The 10,721-nt window shown below is 41.6% G+C and overlaps 1 protein-coding gene across 3 annotated transcripts; it reads left to right on the top strand.

The window, feature by feature from the left end:
- Positions 1–1,171: 1,171 nt before the first annotated feature.
- SQOR (sulfide quinone oxidoreductase) lies at positions 1,172–10,525 on the top strand. Of its 3 annotated transcripts, none has more exons than XM_029958852.1 (10): positions 1,172–1,226; positions 4,287–4,538; positions 4,878–5,048; positions 5,473–5,526; positions 6,083–6,277; positions 7,143–7,352; positions 7,826–8,009; positions 8,825–8,892; positions 9,788–9,966; positions 10,309–10,525. In XM_029958852.1, exons 2-10 carry the CDS (start codon positions 4,305–4,307, stop codon positions 10,364–10,366), a joined length of 1,353 nt encoding a protein of 450 aa, XP_029814712.1. In that variant the 5' UTR covers positions 1,172–1,226; positions 4,287–4,304; the 3' UTR covers positions 10,367–10,525. The 3 variants fall into 3 exon arrangements, with proteins under 3 accessions (XP_029814712.1, XP_029814714.1, XP_008923668.2); XM_029958854.1 differs by lacking the exon at positions 1,172–1,226 and adding an exon at positions 1,233–1,257; XM_008925420.3 differs by lacking the exon at positions 1,172–1,226 and having other exon boundaries at positions 3,921–4,538.
- Positions 10,526–10,721: the final 196 nt, after the last annotated feature.

Genomic DNA, 10,721 nt, shown 5'->3' with positions numbered 1-10,721 from the left:
CACCCTGGGGTGCCAGTGGCCCGGGCAGTGTGTGCCCAGCCCTTGCACAGCAGCTCCCACCCTCTCATCCTGCCTGGACTTTGCTGTTTTGGGAAGGTTTAGGCAGCACTCCCTGCAGCTGCAGGAGGGCTCTGTGCTACAGGTGAGTACTCTCTTCGTGTTTGGTTTGTCAGTTCTGTTCCTAAGTTATGGTATTCATTTAAGTAATTTTTTTTTAATTAAAATTACGGACCATCGGTGTAAGAAGTCAGTGGGGAAATATGCATAAAGAAAATATTTTAATATTTAAGGACAGTCCTAAAAATACATGTTTTGAAAAAAACCATATGACCATTTTCTTCTCTCATGGACTGAGATGAAGATTGACCTCTTAGAACAAAAAGAATGGGAAAAAGGCTGTACTCTGGCTATACCAAGGCAGCTGGGAAGTTGAGAAACTCTTAAAAAGTATAAAAGTGGGCAGTCTGAGTATTTTAAAAGATGTGACTATAAACCATGGTTTGTTTTTTTTTCTGTTTAGAGAAGTCACTTGTATTAACAAAGAAGCCTAATCTCCATGTAATATTTTTAAAGATACTGATTGTGTCTTCTTTCAATACATTTTCTGTCCAGTAAAACCCATGAAATGTGGGTGTTCAGCAGCACTTTGAAAAGTGAGCCTTTGCCTCTCACTGGGAATGCCCTGTCACCAGAGCTCGTTTATTATTAATTCTTGATCTAGTATGTATTTTGGTGCTATTTTATTAAAGTTTAATTATTTGATTAAGGTTCGGGGTTGCTGCTCATAGGTAACCTGATGAAGTTCAGATATGGAAGTATCTGTGGTCACTTCGTCACACCTATTGTAGTGGTTGTGATTTTGGTTTAGCTCAGCCTGACGTGTGGGTCTAGGTGGGACTTCTAGGCTGGTGCCAGCAGCTGGGTTTAGACCAGGAATTGGCAGAAGTCCGGGTTTAGGACTGGAGTTTCAAAAACTTAAAGAGAAGCGCGGTGTTTGGAGCTGTAGGTGCGGTCGGTACCTGGCCCGGCTCAGCAGCTCGGGGGCTCCTTGGGGCTGCGAACACACGGACAGGACGGGACGGGACAGCCCAGCACGGTCCGGGCCGGCCCTGCACGGCTCTCCCGGCCGGAGCGCGGCCTTTGCCCGAGCTCCGCCCCGCCGCTGCTGCCGCCGGGCCCCGCCGCTTATCGGGTCCTGCCCCGCCTCTGCCCGGCGCGGCCGGCAGGTGAGTGCGGGGCCGGGAGCGGGGCCGAGGGGTCAGTCCCGCCGGGAGGGAGCGGAGCGGCCCGGGCAGAGGGGCTCGGTTCGCCCCGGGCAGAGGGGCCCGGCCGCGGCGTGAGGGGGCGGAGGTGGCGGGGTCGCCCCGGCGGGAGGGCCGTGGGGGAACGGCTCTGCCCCGGGGTTGTCCCCCGAGCTCCGGGGTTGTGTCCCAGGCCCTGCTCGGGGCAGCCTTACAGGACCGGGTGCCTCTGATCTCGGGAGGGCGAGGGGCAGCGGGTGCCGTGAGCCTGGTCTGTGGGGCTCCGTAGGCTCCGCAGCGGGGTGAGGGATTGCATTCTGTGCTCGCACAAGTGCATGGGTGGAATGTTTGAACTGCTAATCTGTTTAAAGAATGTTTGCAATGATCTTGTTAGTGAGACTTTTCTAACTCCGTTTGTTCCAACTCCCTGCAAGAGATTGCTCATGAACTGGCTCGATGAAATTGTCAGGCTTGGGAGCTGAGCATATGGGAGGTACTCCAGAGAGGAAGAGAGCGTAGTTGTCCTGAGTGTCTCTGCATGAACTGCCATGCTGCAGTTAAGTGTTTGTTCGAGATAGTGCCAGTGCTGTAACAAACCACAGTGTCCTGAAAGCATTTGTAGAACAGATTTACCTCTCCTGGTGACAGAATGAGTTTTAAACAGCAGAACTGTCCCAGGCTAAGTAGAGCCCTCGATAAGGTGAAATGTACTGCAGGCTTTGCCTTTCTAGGCAGTACTCTGAGACTTGTTTATGGATCTTCGTTAGGAATGTGATTTCGTGCTATATAAGGCCAATATCAACTGTCATGTTTTGTTATGCATAGTTTAAAGGATGATGGATAAGTGTGCTATCTGTTAAAGCAGTCTTCTAAAAGCATAACATTTCAGCTCAGTTCAGTAGGTTAGCTGTGAATTTTCTCCTTTACCTAATTTTAGTTCTGTAATTCCCCTGTTCCTCTGTCTCCTGAGTCTGAAGGAGAGAGCTGATGTTGTTGTTGACTGAATCAATTGTCCAGCTGCTGCCTGACTTGGGAGTTTAATAGGAAGGGTTTTGCTGCTCTTTTTAAAACAGCTGTCTACAAATGATTGTTTCTATATACTCTGAAACCACTGAGAAGCAACATAATGCAGCATTTGCATCAATTACACTGTTGTTAGTTAAGGAACATCTTGTGTGTGCTTAGAAGCATACTTACATAAAAATCTATGTGGTCAGAGAGGATGATTATTCCTTAGTTAGCATTACAAAAATGGAGTCTTGTTCTCTTGGTCCAGAGTGTGTTGTCAACCAGCAGGCCACTGGACATGTTCTGTGTGCATAATAAACCCGAGCAAAATTCTGTGTTCATGAGCTTCCGCAAACAGGATGTTGCTCTTAAAACTGTCTCTCAAAAGAAAGTCTCAAAACCTTCTCTTCACAGTTCGTCTCTCTGATTTGGAAGGGACAGGACACATCTTCATCAGATAACTTTTATATCTAGGCTGAGAACAACAACTTCTTCCTCTTGTATGTGCAGTCTGTCAACATTTTTAAACAGCTGCCTGCACTGACAGATGACAAACAGCCTCCTAAAGTGAAACCAACTTATCCTGGAGTTGGGCATTTTGTTCTGAATGGAGAGGGGATGGGAAGAAAATGTCTACATCTTGGAAACCTTCTGTAAAAGAAAATGATTAATTTATTTTTTTTTTACAGTGGACACCTCTGAGATTTTCCCCTCTCAGTCCCAAATTAGTTGTAACTCTGAGGATTAATAATGGAACATTATGAAGAATTCAGGGTACACAGAGATGAGGAATGTTAAGATAGCACATGAAAATGCAGAATGAGTTGCTCAACTACATCTAGTGTAGTGGAAAATTTTTGAAGTTGACCTTGGAAGATTTTCCTGAAAATACTTGAGGTTTCTGGTCTAGTTTTCAAAACTCTGGTCTGTAGGTACCATAAATGAGTTCTGCTCTTTTTAAGTGAAAAAGCCTGATGACTCAATGAGTTAAGCAAAGGGGAGCAAGTACAGAATACAGGAAAGTCTTGTCATAAGTTGCTTTTCATGATATAATGCTTACTCATTCTTTACTGGCAATGTGGCAATAAGGAACTAAATTAAAATGAGTTTATACCTGTTATATCACTGAAAAGCTAAAATCTGATATTCAGTGCAAACATGTGCAAACAATGGATTTAGAACAAGAAAAGCTCTTGTTCCCTCTAGCAGCAGGAGGGAGACTTATGAGTTAATCTTGACTGTCTTCCAGGTAATGCAGTTGCACATCACACTTTAGGGTCCTGGCTCTCACTTGCCAGGTGACAGCTTTAGCAAGACAAGTATGGGTTTCTGACCTTTGTTTCCAGCTACTTTGCTGATATAAAAGCAAAGAGGTGACCATGGATAGAGAACTAAGTATTTTGAATATACTCAAAGATCTCAGACCTAGGAAGATGTAAACTCTTGTTTCATTGTAACTTTGTTTTCCTATCAAGCTTAGGGCTCACTATGCCTTTGCTCAAAGCACCTTAGGACCTGGCATGCTCACCCTGAGGGCTTGCACCCCGAGAGGTAGTGGGGAGGGGCAAGTGCTGGTACATCCTAACTTTAAAATACAAATGTAAAGATGTGTTTGGCTGACACATTACAGTTAGTGGGATGGCACACAGTATGTTCACACAACGTCCTTGTTCATTATTTCAGTGATCTATACCACCTTGCAATTCTTGTTTGTTTTTGCAGCGCTTATCTTTTCAGGATTGTAATATTGCATCTGGGGTTACAGCATAGGCACTGCCTGTGCTATAGGATCAGATGGACTTGCTACAATAACCAGAAACTGTTCCTTTGCTTGTATGAAATTTCAGTTTCATGGCAGAGGCCATGATGGACCTTTTTTTTTTTTCTTTCCCGAATTGATTACAGTCCATTTTCAAATTAGTGGTTTAACTGCAACAAAAGGTTTGGTATTATAATTATTGCCCTGAAGACTCATCCAAGCATATAAATAAATTCTACCTTCTGTGATTGTTACTGATGCCTTTCCTTATCTCGTAGCTTCCCACCTAGTGAAAGATGTCAGCAATAGGAGTAGTGTCTTCCTGTTCCTGTTTCCATCCTGGTGTATGGCTGCTGAAATCAGGGATGCAGAAGATGAGCTCCTTTGGCTTACATACAGCAGCCAGGTGTGCTGCCAAGGATTACTATGAAGTACTGGTGTTGGGTGGGGGCGCTGGTGGAATTGCCATGAGTGCTCGGATGAAGAGGAAAGTGGGAGCAGGAAATGTGGCTGTTGTTGAGCCAAGTAAGGTGAGTCTCCATCAGCTGTAAAGCATTGTAAAGAATAAGCTTTTTTTTTTACATATGTGACCAGATTGGTCTGATTCTCATCCCCCACCAGTCCCATGTTTCTAAATGTGGAGAGGAAGCCAACTAACCATCTTTTAAAAGGCTTTGCATGAAATTTGTTACTCCGTGAGATGTCTGCATCCCTCCAGCTTTGTCATGCAAAACTCTTGGTTATTTATACAGCTTCCTTTGTTAAGAATAATACATTAAGGGCACATTTCTTCCCATGTGGAGTGAGGTGTCTTCATCTTGAAGCCTTTTTAAACAGTTCCTAAATGTCCATTTGGACTTTTATTTCAGACTCATTACTATCAGCCGCTGTGGACCCTGGTTGGTGGCGGTGCAAAGCAGCTGGCGGCTTCTGCACGTCCAACGGGAACTGTAATGCCCAAAGGTGTGGAGTGGATCAAATCTCGAGTTACAGCATTGGATCCAGATAAGAACTGTGTCTGGCTGGAGAATGATATCAAGGTAGAAACATAAAGAAAAAAAAAAAAAAAGGAAGTTTTTTCCATCCCCTTGGAACTGCCTATTGAGACCTCTGTCATCGAGGAGGCCGGGAAATTCCACTTAGTCTTATGAGAAGTATTTGATCCTAAAATCTTTTTCTGATAAAAATTTTGGTAGGTAACTAGGTTAGAATAGAATCAGCTTAAAATATTATCATAAGTCTTTGCCCTGTTTATGGTGAAAAGGATGTTCAGATGTTTTGCTCCAGATATTTGTGTATAGCAAAGGCCGTGTGTAATGCAGTTTGCATTTTAACTAGAATGCTCAGAGCTTAACTTATATTACTAATACTCTCTAGATTTCCTTCCGTTATGACTCTATTGCTGTCAGATAATGCTTTGGTTTCTTTGTCTAAATACTTCTTTTTTTTTCCCTCACACAACAGGTATCTTACAAGTATCTGATAATTGCCCTTGGAATTAGTCTGCATTATGAAAAGGTATTTGTTTTACAGTCATCATGTTTTTACTAGTTTTAAGAGCATCACATACATTCATTAAGGCTTTTCAGTACTTTTTTTACTGCAAGATATTGAACATTATCTGAATGAATGAACCAGAAGACTGATTTTACCACTTCCACAGATCTCTGTAATAACCCAAATTACCCATGGGAAGGTATTTTAAGACAACTTTGTTGCATCTCTATGGCAATATCAGCAGATGGGGCAGCAAGTTAAATCTAGAACTTAAAGGCAGCCTGTAATAATGAGATAATAAGGCATGTTGACTCTAGTCCAAAGCATCTCTAATGTAACAGAATGAGGAACACACAGCAGTCAGTAAAATCTGTCCTGCAGAATTAATTTGTCCTACCCTCACCTTTCTTAAAGGATGCACTTCAAAAGGAACCAGCTGAGTTACCACACCTGTGTTCAAACTTCCTTTTTTTCTAGAAACTTCTTATATAGCTCTTTCTCAGTCTATATTTAATACTTGTCAATTGTGACAAAATTTTTGCCACCTGTACTTTAAACCTTCATTTCTTTTTCCTAGATCAAAGGCTTGCCTGAGGGTTTTGATCACCCTAAAATAGGTTCCAATTATTCAATTCACACGGTAGAGAAAACATGGAAAGCTATACAAGACTTTAAGGAAGGAAATGCAATCTTCACTTTCCCAAATACTCCAGTGAAGTGTGCAGGGGCTCCTCAGAAGATCATGTATTTATCAGATGCATACTGGAGGAAAGTAAGTATTTTACCCTCTCTGCCAGTGCTTGTCCCTACAGTTGGAAGGAAGGATTTTCTAAGGGTTTCATATTATCTTTAAAACAAATATAAACCACATGAGATGACTGTGACTCAGGATTCTTCAAGTGAGTGAGTTTCTTTTTCTATTATTAATGTATAATGAAGATAGGTAAATGGATTGTACATAAATATTTAGCATACATTTAATACCAGAGAGCCTTGTAGAATTCAGAATCCATAAGGAAAGAACTGCTTACCTGGCTTCTGGTGAGCTGCAGATAGAACTGTTCTCAGCCTGATTTATAACTTCAGGTCCTGCACTAATGTAATACTGGTTGGAATTAACTAATTCTTGTTACTTTAAGTACTTGATACCTGTTGCCATTTGTCTTTCAACTAGTCTGAGAAGTGGCTATGCTTGCTCCTTGGAGCACACAATCAGGAGGAGTCTTAGCCAGGCTGTTAAACAAGCTTGGTGAAAGCAAAAGACAACTTCAGGTGGAAGTGTCAGGCTTCATATCCATATAAGTGTCATGAGTTGTCTAATGGGTGAGTACCTGAATAAGGCATAGAAGTGAAGGTTTCAGAAAGCTATATAATGCTAAGCTGCTACAAATGCTTAATCTGCACACAGCAGTTCCTCAGTGCACTGCAGCCACCTCTTCTCACAAGCACTTTGAAGGTCTGCCTTTTAACATGGTGTGAAATAGCTGTGTCTGAGACTTCTAATGTTAATACTTCATTAATAATTGAACTGCATGAATAGTTCTCTCAGCTCTTTACTAGTGCAGCATAGTTCTTTTGTCTCTGCTAGCCTGTCACAGCTTCTTAATAGAAAAGGCTAATTTGATCTCTTTCTGCAGACAGGAAAACGTTCCAAAGCAAATATCATGTTCAACACTTCACTTGGTGCAATTTTTGCTGTTAAGAAGTATGCTGATGCATTGCTTGAAGTAATAAAGGAGAGGAATATTGCTGTGAACTACAAGCGTAACCTTGTGGAAGTTCGAGCAGACAGGCAAGAGGCCGTGTTTGAAAACTTGGATAAACCTGGAGAGGTTGAAGTTCATCAGGTCAGGAGCTTTCAGACCTGTAGTTTGGTTCTATTTCTTTTCCCTGTGTACTGTAACATAACTTCCACACTATAATAACATGTCTGCTTTTTTGTGTACTGCTGTTCCTTCCTGAGAGTACCACCTCTAATTTTAGCAGAATATTTAAAAGCTTGAAACTAAGGTGGAGAGAAGAAAAAAATATTTCATAAACTATGCCTGGAGTCCTGCATGCCATGGGAATGTTTCAGGTGTGCATGGAGGAAGGCAAATTGCTGTTATGCCAGTCCAGATGGAGTTCCTTGATAAGGTTCATGTTCACTAACTGATGTGCTTGAAATCTGAGAACAAATTTTCATTCTATACACTTGTGTTTAAAAAAACAAACCAAACCCAAACCCAAGACACTCTCTGCACACTGTGCTTATTGCCTTATATCGACACAGAGTTTGCTCTGACGAACTGAGCACTGAGCCCCTTTTCTTTCTGTTTAGTATGGAATGCTTCATGTCACACCCCCCATGGGGCCACCTCCTGTACTCATCAACAGTCCTGTCTCAGATGCAGCTGGCTGGGTGGATGTAGATAAGGAAACTCTACAACATAAAAAGTATCCTAATGTCTTTGGCATTGGAGACTGCACCAACCTTCCAACATCAAAAACTGCTGCAGCTGTCGGTAAAGTTGCATATCTGTGTGTTTGTGGGTGTAATGACAAGTGTGGAGTCACAGTAAGCCTTTTGTTTAGTTTGTTACTCCCAAGGTCTTGACTTCAATTTTTAGCTTTTAAAAATACCAAAGTTAACTACAAATCATGCTAATGCCACTAACCCACACAGTTCTGTTGTTCCAGATACCTCACAGATGAACTAATTCTATTTTCTGTGTTCACAGAATGACATGACTATTATTCTTGTATTCCATCATCATTAACAAAACTTTCTGCTTTATCTTAGCACCTCATGCATATGTGTCAGCCAGTTGATAAGTCACTACCAAAAAATCACATATTCTGTCCCTGTAGCCACCAATTCCACTATAAAAACACTTTGGGTATATGGTCTCACAACCAAAAAATGGCAAATAAAAGGGTGGAAAAAAAGAAAAGGTATACACTATGTTATTGGTGTAATTTAAGAAAGGGGAAGTCAACTATTTCAGCAAAAGGGTCTACAATACTTCTTTCTAAAAAAGAAATTCAGTGTGCCAGAATCTCAGTGCTTGTGAAGACTGAGCAAGTATAATCTATCATAGGAGAATGGGCATAGGCTAAGAATATCAGCTCAAGTTTCATTAAGCTTAAGCATGTTCCAAGCAGCGAGGCCAAACATTAGTCCATTTTTCTTTTAATCTGGGACTGTAAACTTACATGTAAGTTCAATTGCAGCTGAATTGTCCAACAAAATGCCTGGCTGCTAGTGTTTGCTTTAGTAATGACAATTGCTACCTGAAACAAAGCCTTAGTACTTTTTTTTTTTTCCTCTCTTATGCAGCTGCCCAGTCTGGAGTCCTTGATAAAACTATTTCTCTGGTAATGAAGAACCAGTTGCCAGCTAAAAAGGTACTCACAGCTCCTGGATTTTTTACAGCTCTTGTCTTACAGATAAATTATCTTGAATGTTTTCCCCCTTCTCATGCAGGAAGTCTTGCAAGCAGCTGAACCATGTGAACAGGAAGGGTTTTGCAGCAGCAGTTGGGTGCTAAATGGCTCCACACTGCATGTCAGAGTCATAACTTAATTGCACAATTCATGCTCTTGATACTGCCACTAAAAACATTATCTATTTGATTCCCTGACTTCTGAGTTGAAAGAAGCTTAAAGGCTGCTTAGTCTCGGTTCTCCACCAATGCAGGTGATTTATTTAAACTGTTGACTAACAATCCCTACTCTAGGAACTCTTGCAAACTTGTTTCCCCTGTAGAAGCATGATCTTCTAAGGAGTTAAATTGAAAGTTTTGTACTACAGCTGATAAGCATGTAACTATGTCCAAATTTCTGAGGCTTTACTTTCATTCTACATATGGCTTCTGAATTAATATTCGTTGGGACACCGACCTGAATGTCCTGCGATCTTCTGGAAATTCTTGCAGTTAGATTCAAGATCCTGTTAGTGCCTGTTGAAGCAAACACCAGTTCTCATCCTGATCTACTGGTCACCTGTTCTGCTGGTTACAGTAACCAACAATTAGTGACATAAAGCCCTATTGTTCTAGGTTAGTTCTAATTTAAGCAGTGTTGTCAAGCAAATCTACATTTGAAATAGAGGGGCTTAATATTATGCTTATTAAACCATCATCAGCTTAGCAGCCTTCCAACTTCACTGGTATTAAACCTGTAAATGCAGAAAGCTCATAGTAACTTAATTTTGAAATGTGAATGTTAACCATATGGCTTGTAATACCTCAGCATTTAGGCTTTGTTCAGCTGAATGAGAAGTGGGTATTTTTCCTTGCAGTATGATGGATATACTTCCTGCCCGCTTGTAACAGGCTACAACAAGGTGATTCTAGCAGAGTTTGACTACAATGCTCAGCCTCTGGAGACCTTTCCCATTGACCAGAGTAAGGAGAGAGTAACCATGTACCATATGAAAGCTGATATGATGCCTTTGCTCTACTGGAATGCACTACTTAAGTAAGTATTTCACTTCTGTGATCAGTCAGAAAAAACCCCAACTGTTCTAGTTTAGTTCCTTCCTGGAATAGAAGCAAACCAAGTACATCCTTAGTCATAACTAGGACCTGGACCTTCTGAGGATTATGGGCACTTTGATAGTAACAGGGGTTTGTTCAAGAACAGAGCTGAATTGCAGAGAAGGGCAGCCATTGCCAAACTGAAAACTTCACTGAAAGAAACCTCCAAAACAATCCCTTGTCACTCATCCTTCAGCAGTGTATTTCTTACAGAAATAAAGAAAAACTGTCCCCAAATCCTACTTCAGTAGTAGATATACAAAACCACTTTCTCTGCTTCTAGGGGATACTGGGGAGGACCAGCTCCCTTCAGGAAGCTGATGCATCTGGGCTTGAAGTAACTGCTCATTCTCGGTGTCGGTCAAACCCTTTTGAAGAAAATGGATTGGTCTCACACTGATCAGTATCTTCCCTCTTGGAATACCTAAGAGATCAACATGTACACTGGATGTAAGAGTGATTCAATGCTAGTAAAATGGCCTGAAAGTCTCCCACTGTTCTCTCATTTTTTAAGAACAAAATCAACCCTAATTTCTAACCATACCTGCTGCCTAATTATATGGATTATAGAAATTCATGCAAGACACTGAAATGAAAGTAAAAGCAGTGTATGTGTATATGGATACATACACACACTCTCCCAGGACAGTTGTGCCCCTTCACATCAGTTCCACTATAATGTTTTAACATATGGCA

This window comes from Manacus vitellinus, unplaced genomic scaffold (genome assembly GCF_001715985.3).
Source record: "Manacus vitellinus isolate BGI_N305 unplaced genomic scaffold, ASM171598v3 scaffold_16_pilon, whole genome shotgun sequence".
Classification (NCBI taxonomy): domain Eukaryota; kingdom Metazoa; phylum Chordata; class Aves; order Passeriformes; family Pipridae; genus Manacus; species Manacus vitellinus.
Note: the sequence above shows the minus strand (reverse complement) of the source record. Positions and strands in the feature narration are given on the sequence as shown.

Coding starts and splice junctions, on each gene's coding strand:
- SQOR (XM_029958852.1), top strand. CDS start 4,305: ATGTCAGCAATAGGAGTAGTGTCTTCCTGTTCCTGTTTCCATCCTGGT. Junction 5,049..5,472: donor GGCTGGAGAATGATATCAAG/GTAGAAACATAA, acceptor CTCACACAACAG/GTATCTTACAAGTATCTGAT. Junction 7,353..7,825: donor GAGAGGTTGAAGTTCATCAG/GTCAGGAGCTTT, acceptor CTTTCTGTTTAG/TATGGAATGCTTCATGTCAC.